At 39.7% G+C, this 14921-nt stretch overlaps 1 protein-coding gene across 2 annotated transcripts in view; it reads left to right on the top strand.

The window, feature by feature from the left end:
• The window catches only part of stxbp5a (syntaxin binding protein 5a (tomosyn)), a 79105-nt gene extending 76208 nt beyond the window's left edge, over window positions 1-2897 (top strand). The window contains exon 25 of one of the 2 annotated variants that reach the window (XM_034528056.1): window positions 73-2897. In XM_034528056.1, coding sequence (XP_034383947.1) covers window positions 73-114 — 42 coding nt within the window. In that variant the 3' untranslated portion in view covers window positions 115-2897. The remainder of the gene's footprint in view (window positions 1-72) is intronic. The other variant, XM_034528057.1, reaches the window with a different exon arrangement.
• The last annotated feature ends 12024 nt before the right edge of the window (window positions 2898-14921 follow it).

Genomic DNA, 14921 nt, shown 5'->3' with positions numbered 1-14921 from the left:
TAACTTACAAGTTGGGAAGGTATTTCTCATACTTGAACCATGTTCTCACGCTAACATTTCCTCTGTTTTCAGATGATGCTGAAGTGCAAAGACAAAAAATGGTACCAGTTCTGATCAGTGACGGGGGAGGAGCAGAGCTCCGTGGACACAACTGTCACCTTCCATCGGCTCATTTGGACTCACCGTGACCCCCGCCCACCCGTCTGTCCATTCATCCATCCCTCCAAGCCTTCTTCACTGGGACACTTGGGATTTTCTTCCCTAGCACAATGTAGAATACTGTTCTTACCTCAGTCTTACGGTGGAACTGAGGAGTAGACTGGGGAGAAGGACAACCTCAGAGGGAGCAAATAAATGGTGTCTTTTATTATGTTTTTGTCTCTTTGTTTATCTCTGTTCAACCTTCCTCCGAGGTAGCCAATTGGCCGACGCACCTTGAGATTCTTCATTCTCACATGCCAAAATGTCCTTTATTGTTGTCTCCACTCTGAGCCCATCGGGGCCAGTATTCAAACCGAAGAACATAGCTGAAAAAAAAGACAAATACGTAATGAAGAAACAGACTACAAAAAATTCTCAAAATGTAAAAAAGAAGGAAAAAGAATATAAATACATCATTATATATACATAAATCTATTAAATGTGCAATGCTGTATCCACTTCAGAGTGACAAGTACAAAAGAAAGGAATAACCCATCGAGGAGACAGGAGCATGGTGTGAAGGCCGAAGAAAGTGGTGTTGGAGAGCCACAGGAAGTGCTGTGACAGTGACCTCCTCTATGCAGAGAGTCAGGGGGATAAAAGCAACCTATTTTGATGTACACTGGATATTTCGTCATCTCGCTCAACCTCTAGACTCTCCTCTGTATCTTACAGACTTTCATATCGTTACCGACAGTGTGTGTGTGTGTGTGTGTGTGTGTGTGCGTGTGTGCGTGCGCGTGTGTGTGTGTATGTATGTTAATTTCTATTATCTTACCATTCCTCTATTTGTTATTCGTTGGGTTTTTTGCTCTGTCTGTATTATTGGAAAATCTCTTATTTTTCTATTGTTGTGAAAGTGGATGATATTTGATTTGTTGAAAAAATACGTTTTGTGGCTTATATCTCAAATAATTTCTCTTTATGAAAAGGGCTGGAATCTAAAAAGGAGGGCAAGGATATAAAAGGCATACATCATTTAGTACTCACTGACATGGCAACATCAGCTTTCTTGACTCTGCGTATGAACCACACACATGTTTTGTTTACCTGAGAATTTCATCTATTTACCTGATGTGACCCTCTAATGTCATACGTGTCCACAGTTGGGCTTAGTCTGTGAGTGTGACTGTAAACATGCTGATGCTATCAGTGTTAATACACTGATAGCATAACAAGCTTTGGTGGAGTTTCCAAATTCTGGATGAATATGGCAATTTCATAGACATGAGTATGCCCTATTTATCCCCTATTTATGTGTACACATACATGCAGGATAATAGAAATACAGACGTGTAATCCTTTAAAGGCATCAATTTAAAACATACTTCAGGTTTTGCTGACAGTTGTCTGTATGATAAAGTTGTCTGTGTTACTTCTTTGTTAATATTTATTTATCGAGGTGCAAGAAACAGTTATGTTTGGTGTCAGAAACGTTCACCTTCATTATTATCTTGTTTCTATCCCCGTGTTTGCAGTAAAGCGCAAATGCGGTGTATCTCTCTGTCTACCAGGCTTTTAACCTTTATTTGTATATAAGTAAATAGTTTGACAATCTAAGACCAACTGGAAAGTAAATGTTGAGGTTGCTTCAGCAACAGAAGAGGAGAGAGGCCATATTTTTTCTGATGCCAAAGAGTTGCTTTAGCTTTTCCATTGCATCATCATCTGGCTTGTCATTCCACCAGACAGTATACGGTAAAGAGTGTAATACAGTATTACAGACCTAGGATCAGGTCTATTTAGGAATGTTATCACATTCAGGGTTCAAGAAATGGAGCAAGTTGCAATGGAACTCAGCCATTTATAGTACTATTGTTTCACAGTATGTCATACAATGTAACATCTGGACTAATGTGTAATGTTTGCAGAGGCCTAACTGTTGGTTGATAAGGCTATTTCCATAAAACAAGAACCTGAACCATTCCACTAAAGCTCAGACACAATATTTATGGTATTCATCAGTGTGTTTGAGAATGTGTGTTTGTATGTGTGTCAGGGTGTGCTCATGTAAATGAAGATTTTGGTTCTTTAATTATTAATGTTGATGTCCTGGTCTCACCAGCCTAGTCTGTGTCCAGTTGAGTGTCTGTTACACTAACTAAAGCCACCAATGACGATAAAAAGATACCAATAGGATACTGAGCATCAGAGGATGACCTCTTAATGTATTGGTTTAATTTAACTGCCGCATGTTTGGTCTTTGCACACATGCTTGGACTCTCATTCACTTCAGTCTTTGCCTTTCTCTCTTCCTCCAGTGAGTCCTCCACTGACTCGCTTGGTTCCACAGCGACAGATATGGCCTTCTCCGTGTTTAGTAAGCATTGTAGTGTGGATGTTGGTAGGTAGCTCTGTCTTTAACCCCCAAGGTTAAGAAGAGGGGAAAAAAAAAACAACTTCAGGAAAAATGATTAGTTTTAGCTAGATGTCATCCCCGAAAAACCTGTTCAATGTCTTTCCCTCCGACCCAACTGTTAATTGTGTGTTTCCGGGTTTTTTTTGGGCAATGTTATATTTTTTCTTTTTCTTTTACATCTTTGAGTTATTTGTTTCTTCTCCATACAATACAGTATGCAGTATTCTAACCCAATACAATCCAAACACTCAAGCAAACAAGAGGGAGTCCACGTCTATCTGCCATATGCCATCTTCTGTCCTGGAGTCAACAGTTATCAGTGGGTTGCAGTATTTTTCTCATTGTAGCCAATTTTCTTGTACAGTTTTATGCAACTTTCACATGGATGTTTATGACTTTATCTGCTGCCACAACAATTTAGAATTTCTGTAGATAGAGATTACTGTGCAATGGAAAATAAAAGTGGAAAATGTTTGTTTTTTTGTCTTAAAGCATCTTTAAAAAAAAATATTATACAGATAGATGGTTAGCATAAAGAGTACTGGCAAGTGTGACGGTGTATGTAGTGGGCACATGTGTCCACACTAAGACAAAAGCTATTCATGAAGATGATGTTTACATCTGTACACTAGATGGCAGCAGACACACGCAGTTGTCGCTACGTGCATTTAGACTGAACAGGGAAAAGATGATCAGCAAAAAACAATGCAATCTTACTAACCTACGAGTTATCATTGGGGATCTAATCAGGTGAGATTTCAATACATTTATAGATAAATTACAAATAGATCATATAATTCAATTGTAAAGCAAGAAACATATCTGTTCAATCTTTCAGTTATGACGTAATGCATGTTCTAATAGTCACTGAAATAGCTTGCTTTGTTAGCTTAGGGTCTGGAATGCTCTTATGCTGTATTGCTCCCTTTATTTGAGCAACACAATCCTGTATCGATCACACTAAGTGACTCTCTGGTTACTTTAAGGTCATGACACAGGTGAAGATGTGGTGGAGCTCTTGAAGGTCACCTCTTCCATGAAAGTAGAATTTTACTCTTGGCTAATTTACCAAGCTTTTTTGTACTTGACACGCAGTAGCTAAGTACCTTACTAACCCCTGGTACCCTGTTGGTGATTTTTGGTAAATGTGTCTTCCATAAGAAACATAGTAATTGTCGTACACTGGGAAACCTTCTATTTGTTCCACTTATCCTCACAATGCACCACTATACTGTTAGGATGAACCTCTTATTTCAGAGACACAATTGTCCTAATCACAGACGTGTTGCACATGTGGGTCAGTGAGTTCACCTCATAGTGACTTATGGGTTAGAATAGATCAAAGACTGGAGCGAGCAGAAGGGCTTCCAGCTCCACTGACGATTTACTGTCGGAAGAAAGATTTACGCACTGTAGCCGTAGATTGTCAAGAAATGCTTCCCGACATCATACGATTACGCTTGATGTTTCATAGTAGTCGGAATTAAGTGCAAAGAAAGTTATGACAATCCAGACCAATCAATATAGCAACAACAAAAATAGAATTATTAGGCTGTATGAATTCATGAGAATGTTAAAAACCAACACAAGTCCTATTGCAAATTAAACTATTGATGGAAGGATAAAGGAGACCATGATTGACTGTAGCTGTTTTATGATCAATCTAGGGAAAATATATACTGCTGTTCCATTCTATTTTTCAACCAAGTCTGTAAAATGGTCATCTGCTCTGCTAATCTGTTTTAAGAACAAATGGGCACATCAGTGTTGTGCTTTCATTTAATGTTGAAACATTTACAAACAGCAGCATTTTTATTTGCAGTTTGCATCGAAGATTTACATGCAATATGTAAAGTCCATAATAAAATAAAAAATAAGTATGCTAGTACTTACAGAAAATGACTCACCTCCGCCATATATAATGTACAGGGGTACCTTGTCACGGTCTCTTCTTTACGTTAACAAAACTATCAACCAAAGTGGTGTCATAATTGTATTGTGAGTAATATATATGCTTCAGTGCCTGTGAGAGGTTGAAGGGTAAGTCAAGGGGAGGTTGAGAGATAGAGGAAGAGCGAGGGAGATCGAGTAGATGATGGAGAAAAAGGGTTGATTTGTTCAATTTGACTGAAACCATGAAGGGAGGGTCAGCGGGGAGAAATGTTTGTTGATGCATACTGTTTCAACTACTGACCTTGTTTGCACATGCACAAGCACACACAGATGTAGGGTTAGGCGATCCAGAGCTGTGCACACTGCTCAGCGAATGACACGTCAGTGTGACTGTTGCCGTGGTGACTGGAAACATGAATGACCTGAGCCATGTCTGCACAGCAGGAATCAGCATGACACCTCAGGGGACCGTTCAGAGGATGAGCTGGCCCAACTGTTTAAACTGGATTTGTAGCGTTATCAGTCAGAAACACAAGACGTTTACTATGGGTTTATTTATCATCATGTAATATTTAATAAACCATAATCTGAGTAATAACAGGCAAAGGCAGGTTTTGTTAAAATACATTGTATTTATTTTTATGAAACAAAAACTGTCACCTGATGTATTTTGACAGCTAAATCTGCCATTTCTTGGGAAAATGACCGAAAGCAACCCAGTCTGATGTCAGCCGGTAAAGGATGGTGTTACATTTTCCACTTGATAGATATCTCATTTCAGGGGCATAAGCTGTTCAATTTCAAGCTTGGATATCCTGTGTTATTTTGTATGGGATCTTTTTCTTTCCTTTCGCATTAACATGGTGGGTCAAGCATGGATATAAATAACAAAAAGTACTAGTTTTGAGTAAATGTGTTTTTATTCCATAGGCCAGATATTTAGATCCTGTTATCCTTTTGAACTTAACCCTAACCCACCAAGCACACTGTCAGACACATTTAACCACATGCCCAAATTAATGGAGGACAGGCTACAACTCTGGGTTCTTTTATATATGGTTTATTTTTATTTTTCATTTCATGACAGAGTAAGGTAAACTAGATCCTGCTCTATGTTACTCATACAGTACGGAAGCTGGCTGTATGCACCAACAAAAAAAGGAGACGAAGAAGAAGAAAAAGAAGACAGTTAACCAAATTAGTAACACCTGTGATGATTTTCCTGTTGCGTCACGAAAAGTTTGTTTGGTAATACTGTAAACCTAGACGGACAAAATAAACCCAGAAATCTGGAATTGACTCTGTTGAGAGGCCTGAGATGACTTCTTCTTCGCAACAAGGTAACGTTAGCTGCCTGTGCTAATAAGTACTTTAGCTAACGTTACATCTTGACATTCAGTGGTTGTTTCACTGAACTGGGCTCCTGAGAGTAGTGCATGTACGTCAAAGTTCGAGTTGCCCGCACATATTTCTGCTTTCCAGCTAAAGCTATATCTTCCCACGTGCAGTATACTTTGTTGTAATTGCTGAACTCTTTGTGTGGCACATTGGCATGCACAACACGGTGCTCTGTCCTGGCGTTAACTTGGCATAGTGATGAAATATGAATAGGCCTACTCGCTGGAGTAATGAGGCAGAATTTATTTTTGCAACATATTTCCCCCGGCTGTTCCTGCTGCCGCCTGTTGGCTCCTTCTCTGAAGTTAGTGGAGGGTAATATTGAAGATTGTCTGGATAGGGATGTAAACATGAATCACACAAATCTTTCCCCTCATATATGGGAAAAAGCGACATTGGCTTTTGTCACACATTTCCCTTCAAATATTTCTGGAACTATTTATATCATAATTGCATCTAACTGCCAAGCTCCCGTTTTACTGTGTGCAGTGCTGCTGCACTCAGCCATATGCACTGCCAACCTTCATATTATCATACCAGTAATATTGTCTCCTCCAATAATTTGTGGGGGGTTAAATGTAATGTGTACTTTTAATAATTACCATTGAAAGAAGTGCTGCTGCACTTTATGTTTTCTTTTGTCATTTAAATTGATGGGCCTGGTAGTTTTCCTATATTGGTTTGATACATTTTGTTTTTGGATTGCGGTTCACAGTGTGTTAGATGAGGTCACTTTCAACTGCTTCAATTTGAATTACAATTGTAAAGTAAACAATGACTGTATGAGTAGACATTCACAAGATAATGACGAAACAGTTCACATGCTGATGCTATTTTTGGGACCTGCTTATAAATCACAAGTCAATTGTGGATTTGCTATTCTTGTCAGCAGTTACTCCTTGCAGTAATGAAATACTGTCGGGAGCTAATATTCAGTTACTGCTGAAAAGGCCTCTCTTGCTCTTGTAATAAAGTGGCAGAACTTGAGTGGTTATTCAAGGCTCATTTAAGTACATATGTTTCTGTTTGGTTTAACTGTACCCAGTTAACATCCAAACCACACTTAACAGAGACATGCGTTAAAAGGATAATTTGCTCCAATCTGTCAAGCTTAGAAACATCTGTTTTGGAAATGAGTGGAAGATCATCTGTATGCTGGTTCTCTCTCTCTCTCTCTCTCTCTCTCTCTGTGGGGGTGTGTTTCAGACATGGGTGTGGTTGGAATTCTGACCTTGTAATTTTAAAGTGGCTTGGGCTGCGGTCGAATAGTCAACAAATTACCTCCTAAAGTCTATTCGTAACCACTTTTCCTTGACCTGGAAAACGTCAAGAAAAGATGGGAAGGAGAATTCATGAGGAGTTAGGCGAAGACAACCGCGCTGTTTAGAGAATATGACTCCTTTCTCTAAACTACGTAGTTATGATGGGACGGCAGACGTCAGTCTGCAGCGGTGAAACTACAACGTTCAGGAGAAGGACTACAAAGAAAGGCATCTTAGATACTTCATCCGTGTTGTCTCATGCAGACGACAGGAACAACCCGGTTCAAAGTATTACTTTATTAACAACATTAACAACCTGGTTCAATTACTTTATTAACGAGGTTGGAATAGAAATGAAAGGAGAATATAAAAGTAAAACCAAGGGATTGTCGCAGAAAGAATAAAGCTACTAAACTGTCTCATTGTTCAGTTTCAAACATGCTCAATTAAATATGTTCTCCCACTAACAATGTCTCATATCACTCTTTTTTATGGTTTATATGCAGATTATACTCTGATCATAAGAATATGACGACAATAGTTTATGAAACACCTTATTTACTTGATCGGTGTTTGTCGGTCATGATCGTTTGTTCTCGTAAACGGATGAATGGTGGGTCACCGCAGCAAGGAATTGTGGGGCGGCATTATATCTTTTCCTTTCATAAAGGAAGGTCTAGTGTTTCCTATGCTAAAGGAGCTAAATAAGGAAACATTGAAGCTCCTTTCCTTTGCATTTAGAGAATTCGACCAGCACTTATCATGGTCGGCCACCTCCGGGTCATTTCACTCCGTTAGGAAACTTCCTATGCAAAAAATGACTATTCGACCTCAGCCCTCAGCTCAGTACTTCTCCCTGGTGCAGTGACAGAGTTTGAAGGCTCGGTGATCGAGCTGTGACCTGCTGCTCTCTGATTGGTCAGTCACAAGCTCTCCTCTCTGCCCTTGAGATAAGGCCCCCATTGAACTATGATACCTGTCACTCATACACGTGTTGTCAATTTTCACTCACAGGCCTAGAGGACTGAAAAGAAGTAGCGTACATTAAATTGCAACCCAAATACATATACCCACATTTGACATCGAGGAAATGGTCACACATGCAAAAGACCACATCATGGAATGCTGACCAAAACAAAATGACCACCATCCAAACCCTCAGCCTGTACAACCAGTTTCAATTTCATAATATGTGGTTTTTAAATACTACATAACTAATAAACACAAATTGAGGTCTTGTGTGTATAATTACAACAGGCACTGGAGTGGAGCTTAATCAGTCTGGTTCTGTGAGCCATGACTAAGGGATGGACGACTTGTTCAGAGAGAGAGAGAGAGAGAGAGAGAGAGAGAGATACTCCACATGCAGCAAGTCTGAATTCCATAACAAGTTACAATCTCCTAATGATCATTTTCATATATTTGTTTGAGAACTTCCAATTCAGTGTGGGTATATTTTGCCACCATAAAGATGAGTGTTTTTGACGCATTTGTCCTGTAAGGCCCAAATACTTAGCTGATCGCACAATTAACTGCACTGTTGAGGAAAGCAAAAAAGTAGACATGCCTGCTTTTGGGCTCATTTGTGCTAGGATTTGATTTGTTGTCTGTAAAATTTAACTTGTCAAAAATATTTAATGCTGTTTAGGAAAGACTGGCACGGCTTCTCCTGGAGAGGGCCCATTTTCATATGCAAAGCATGCCATGTATTAGCATAAAATAAATTACACTTTAGTGGCTGGTTTGAAAGCTGCTTCAGAGCTTCAGCAGCTATTGCCCCAGATGATTTGACTACATGAGATAGTTCCATCATTAACCTGTAAATGCATTCAGGAGAGTTTATGCTGCTTAATTTATTATTATTGCTTTAATGTTGTGATTCAATGTGGATAAATATAAAGTACACATTCTCCCAAGCGCATGCAATCTGCAAAGTTTTCTCTCAATTTAAAAATGGGCACTGAGGTGAAACACACTCAGAGGTGCAATCCCAGCCACTGTGTAACATCTGGCAACCACTTCCATGTGTCTTGGTTACAATAACAAATTCATCAAGGATGTACAATCTGGCATAATGCAATCTGGCATAATGCATATTTGATCATACCCGAAGATCTAATCTAGTGGTTGCACCTCATCAATAATTAAGTCTCAGCAATGTATCCGCTTATATTACCTTTAGAGCAACAAGAGTCTATATAACTGAGGTTAACATGTGGAAGGACAGCTGCTACCGTATTGTGCACCATTTTGTATAAAGAATGACTTATCTACTCAGTGGTGTCGAGTAACAAATACACAAGCCTCTTTTCAAACATTTGTTCAATATTCCCAGGAGACCCATAATCCAAAGGTGCAGTAATGGGCTCTTGTGTTAGTAATAAATACCCATGATCCTTATCTGAGGAGGGGAAATATTCTTAGATTTAAACACACCACTCATCTGTCCACACTGGAAATGTCTGTAATTTCCCAACAGGGAACAATGTGGACTTTAAGAGCCTTTGCCTTGTGCTGCTGCAGCACGCACCACTCATGATGATCGAAACCTTAAACACGCACATAGCCATTTATCTTCAATTTTTACATTTGCAGAAACCTCTGCAAAAGAGACCACTTCCTATAAAGTGAGAGGCACATTTAATTAAATCACATTAGGTGTCCAGAAATGTCAAATATGTTCTTGAAAAATAATGGAATAATCGGAAATTGGTAAAAATAGACACTGACCTGCTCTGTCGGAGCCCTTTAATCAAAATGACATAAAGCCAATCACCAACTGGAAGGGAACCCATTCATTGTCCTAATTTGTCTGCCCAAGGACGGTATGTTCCAAATCTGGATAATAACTTGCTTTTTGGGCAATCTGTGGTATTTGAGGTAAGCAATTAGTTCTGCCTTAGCTTCTCTTCAGTAGTACAGTGTAAGCAATGATTTGGAGCAGGATGACTTGTTCCCTCACTGTGTCGTGGTGACACACTTTCTAAAGGTGTGGTCTGAGGTGAAAAGTGAGAAAACCAGGGAGCGGTCTGTGTTATTTACTGGGATATGTGGAAGATTACTTGTTCAGTTGTTTTCCTAAGCATTGCACAATTATTTTACCATTGGTTAAAGTTGTGTTTTTTACCTTGCAGTTTTCTCTTGTGGGTCCTTGGCAGCAATCTCACGGGCAGTAATGTTGTAAAGATGTCTGGGGACTAAGCCGCCTTGCTGTACTCCTCTGGACTGGCTGGGTCATTCATTAAAATGTCAGGCTCTGCAGGATCAAAATTTGAGAGAGGCAGGCTGGGATTTAGGAGTGACCTGTCTTTATTACATAAAATACAGGCTGAATTGAAGCCATTTTCTGGCCTTCAGGGCATGTAGCGGTCCGAGTAATGAGGCTACGGAAGGGCAACACTGTAGGTGTGAATAGCCAAACCTCGATAATGGACCTGGCGAGCTGAATTGTTGGCTTTGAGAGGATAAAAGTATTTTATTAAGAGGTGGATGAGCTGGCATGCTAATGGTGGTTTACTCAAGCTTCACTCTAATGTAGTATCATCATTTAAATGTATTCATGTATAATACTTTTTGTTCTGCTACATACTGTCTTTCCCATCAGGACTCCTAAAATGTCAGTTGAGCGAGAGCTGTGGCTTAAGTGTCTTAACCCCGATGTAGACCTTAAAATGCCACATTGCTTTTAACTGAATCTGAACACCTTAAACATTGTCTAAACATAGGATGCCTACATCTTTGTGAGATATAACAAGTATACTCCATTGGCCATGTGTTACTGCCTACACAACAATGCTTTTTATTATTAACCTCTAAAAGTGATAAAGATCACGTGACATGATCAACAGCTACTCAATGGACCTTGTGGTGAGATTGTTTTCTAAATGGTACATTCATATCTTCCTGAACAGACAGACTGTTGCACCTTAATATGGACTCCTATGTATTTGTAATCAGTGTGACTTTATACTTCTCCTATCTGCTTGAATAGCACACAGGGTCTAATTAACAGTGAATTGCCCTGTTCTCCTGCAACAGCAGTTTGACGCTGTGATAAAAAATCAAATATAATGAACAAGCGCAGCAGTGCAGCAGAGTGCTTGCACACACAGGGAAATATGGTCTGCAGCATAAAAGGACTCCATAAACCACTAAGTACACAGCTTAGCCCAGTTTCCTTATTCAATTTTCCTTTGTCATTTCAGATTACGCACGATAATTGTTTAATGCACCATTTTACAAAACAAGGTGCCATGGAAAACAAATTAACAGTATGTGGTTGTGTGTGGTAGTGTCCTACTTTGGACCCACGTGTCTTTGGCTGAAGATATTACCCCACTGGAATTTCCAGAGATCCCTGTGCTTCATTTTGGAATTTTTAAAGGACTGCCTGGCAGCTGCTGGTGTTTCCAAGGCAACTGTGTGATTGGGAAAGGGGATTTGAATGGTGGCTGTCAGCGAAGAAAATTGAGCGCTGCCACAGGGATACATTTTACCCCGTGAGAGTTTACGTTAAATGTGGGTCAATCATAAGCTTCTATTAAGTCTTCACCCTGGTGAGGCATGTTAATTTGCATTTTGTTCTAGAGCAGCAGTCTAATGTGTGGCAGAATGAAGCGCGGGGGGGTGGGTGGGGGGTGGGGGGCTATTGGAGGCAGATTTCATCCAGTGCTTTTCTAACCATGTGATCAGTCAGCTCATTTAAGGAAACATTGATGACATGTTTATGTAATTGGCACCTTCTTAACATAATTGTATTCCAAGTTGTTGATTTAATGCTGTATTCCTAGCTCCATTGAGTGAAGTTTGCTCTGACAATCCAATCACTCTGATCATGTTTATCTCTGCTGCCAGTAGTTCTGTCGGCATGGACCTGACATAACAACTTAAATAGACTGGAATAAAATGTCACTGAATTTAAACTGAGATGAGCAGAGACGGTATCTATCAGTCTTAACGATACCTATCTGTTAAAAATGTCACTTATGACACACGGGCAGTGTGCCTGTGATGTTATGAATATTTTATCGGTCTGCCATATCAAATTACATATTTCACCATGCACCTAATGGATTCTTTGCAAGGGCATGACCAACAAGGGAGAGAGGAGCATCTGCATATCGGGTTATAAATCGTATGATTACAGATGTTTTATAGCTTTGCCATTATTGGCCAGTTTATCTAAAGCGTTATCACATGAAGAAGCCACACACGGGAGCCCTCAATGTATGGCTTCTTGTACCATGTATTTAAGATTAAATATAAGATACAAATATTTAAAGTCTATTTTGAAACTGTGGCTAGACTGTGGCAGGTAATTAATGGGAAACACTGGACTAATCTAAAGGTAATGTACTTTATAGTGCAGCATCGTTGCTGCTACTCAGAGAGAGGTGACTCTTATAAGAGGGATAGGTGGATAGCTGATACCTGTTCATGTCCAGTCGGAAAATAATTGAGGTTGTCATTTCACTTAGTTGTCATGGCAACCTGTTGTCTGTCACACCAGGGCAGTTCTCTGATCTACTGCGATGCTGACCACACTCAATTGCCACGCGGGAAGTTTTTTCACTGTTCAGGGCAAAGTACTTGTACAGAGGAAGAGTGACTGCGAGTGCATGGAACGCAATCACACTGCCAGCTTTGTAGACGCATACAGACTGGAGACGCACTCGGAAACATACACAAATCCCAAAAGCATCAACGCCTTTGGTAATGAATAGCTATCTGTTACGCTAAAGAGTCTCCAGAGAAATGGTTGTTATGAATGAGGGGTTTTGTGTGTGTGTCCCAGCATGAGCTCTTCACATCGACTAAAACTCCCTCCCCAGTGGAAATGGAGCAGTTAAGAGCCTGTCTGCTTACCTCAGCACTAATCCAAAATGAAAACAGACCGGACATACTGGGCTAAGGATCCATTGCTGCTATTCATGGCAATGGCACGATCAAATTTCCAGTACTAGAATGTCTCTCTTGTCTTTTCCCTTTTACATTTGAAGGCCCATGAATTGTCCAACTAACAAAGATGTACACAACATTTTCATTTGACTTGCACTTGAAAGTGGTAAATGTTTAAATGCATAGGCCATTAAAAGATCTTAAAGTTAAACAAAGATATAACCTAAGGACTAACAGATGTTTGTTCAGCCAGAAGACGCAGATGAGGGCGCACATGCCAACACTGTTGATTTTCAAGCTTGATTCAACAGGCAAATTAACCGTACTGTTTACAAGCATCTTTTCGGGCTAATTTGCCTTGCAGCCTTGTGGTGAACAAAGAATTGTTCATGTTTGCCAGACCCCTATCACATTGCTAAATTACTGTCACAGATTTTGAAACACAAACATATCTCTGACCCCAGGCAAACCAAAAGTAACGCTGAAGCCATTAGTGGAATAGAAGAAAGGGATTTCTGAACAAGAGTGTAAACACGGTGAGAGGCTTCAGTGCGTCTTAAATGTTTTGCTTTACAAAAAACGTTAACCCTTTCATATTTCAAATGGCTGCTCTCTGTGACTCCTAGAGCACTTTCAACAATAGACGGTAGCGTAAAAAAAAAACACAGTTTAAATCAATACGGGACAGCATGTGAAAGACGTACTACTAGAAAAATATTAGACTTAATAATATTGTAATAATGTTCACATTAATTGTTTCAGAATAACTGTCAAAATGTATTCACAACAGGGGAATTGCAAAAACTCAGTAGTCTCATTCTGTGTAAATTTCTGTTTGGATTCATAAATACCTCATAACCTTGGCAAGAATGACCGCTTTTTACCCATGTGTATTCACAACCAAAGCAATCACAAGTCTGTGTCGTAGCTGCTCTTCTTCTACATGTCTAATTAAATCATTCATGCGTGTGTGTGTGTGTGTGTGTGTGTGTGTGCTACTGTTGTGTGCAAACACCATGCTCAATATGCAGCTTGATGAATAATAAATTAACTTGCGCCATATTTCAGAGATGGCTTCTGTTTTAAAATGAAAAGAGGGGCAACAACGTACATTCTGTAATGGCAAAGGTGAGGGAGCAGTTACCGTGTGCTAAATGATTGAGAATGGGGAAAGGGAAGTAAAGAAGGAGAAACCATGTCAGGAAGTCACTCTCAAGTATTAAAATAGGCTTTCCTGATGCCAAATTCATTTTATCTCGACGGAGACATCGGTTGATCAAATGAAAGCATCTGAAATGTCATTGACTTTCAAAGAATTGAATCAAAAACTATCAACTGACTCAAAGGATTACTTGATTCACATTATTTTGCACAAGCTCATGATTCACATAATGAAAACTACATTTTACAGTGTGACTATTTGTTACCATGGGGATGCTTTTTCATTTTACTTGATGAAGGTCTTTAGGTATTGGCAGCACGACACTGGTGAATAAATATGACTGTTGTTCCCATCTGTAAGGGAAATGTCTGTAAATACAGCATGGTAGTAAACTAAATCCTTCAGAAGAGAGTTGTGGGACCGGTGTAACAAGCAGAATATATTTGAATCTGCATAATTGGCCACAATGGCTTCAAAACCACTGAAACCTTTAGGGACCGCTTCAAGAAATTGGATGTTTGTGCATGGAGGTGTGAATGTGTGCAGTGGCCAGCCATTATTTACCTAAAACCTCTCGTCATTGGCACATGGGCAGTATACGGACATGCATACAGGCTCCTGTGCAGGAAAATCCGATCCATGTTGAAGACACACTAACATGACATGGTCACTGCAGACAGGGAGACTCGGACATGGAAGAGCAAGCCTCGCTTTGTGATTGCAGCTGTGTTCAATTTGGGCCTGGAAT

The sequence above is a fragment of the Cyclopterus lumpus genome, chromosome 24, assembly GCF_009769545.1.
Source record: "Cyclopterus lumpus isolate fCycLum1 chromosome 24, fCycLum1.pri, whole genome shotgun sequence".
Taxonomy (NCBI): Eukaryota; Metazoa; Chordata; class Actinopteri; order Perciformes; family Cyclopteridae; genus Cyclopterus; species Cyclopterus lumpus.
Note: the sequence above shows the minus strand (reverse complement) of the source record. Positions and strands in the feature narration are given on the sequence as shown.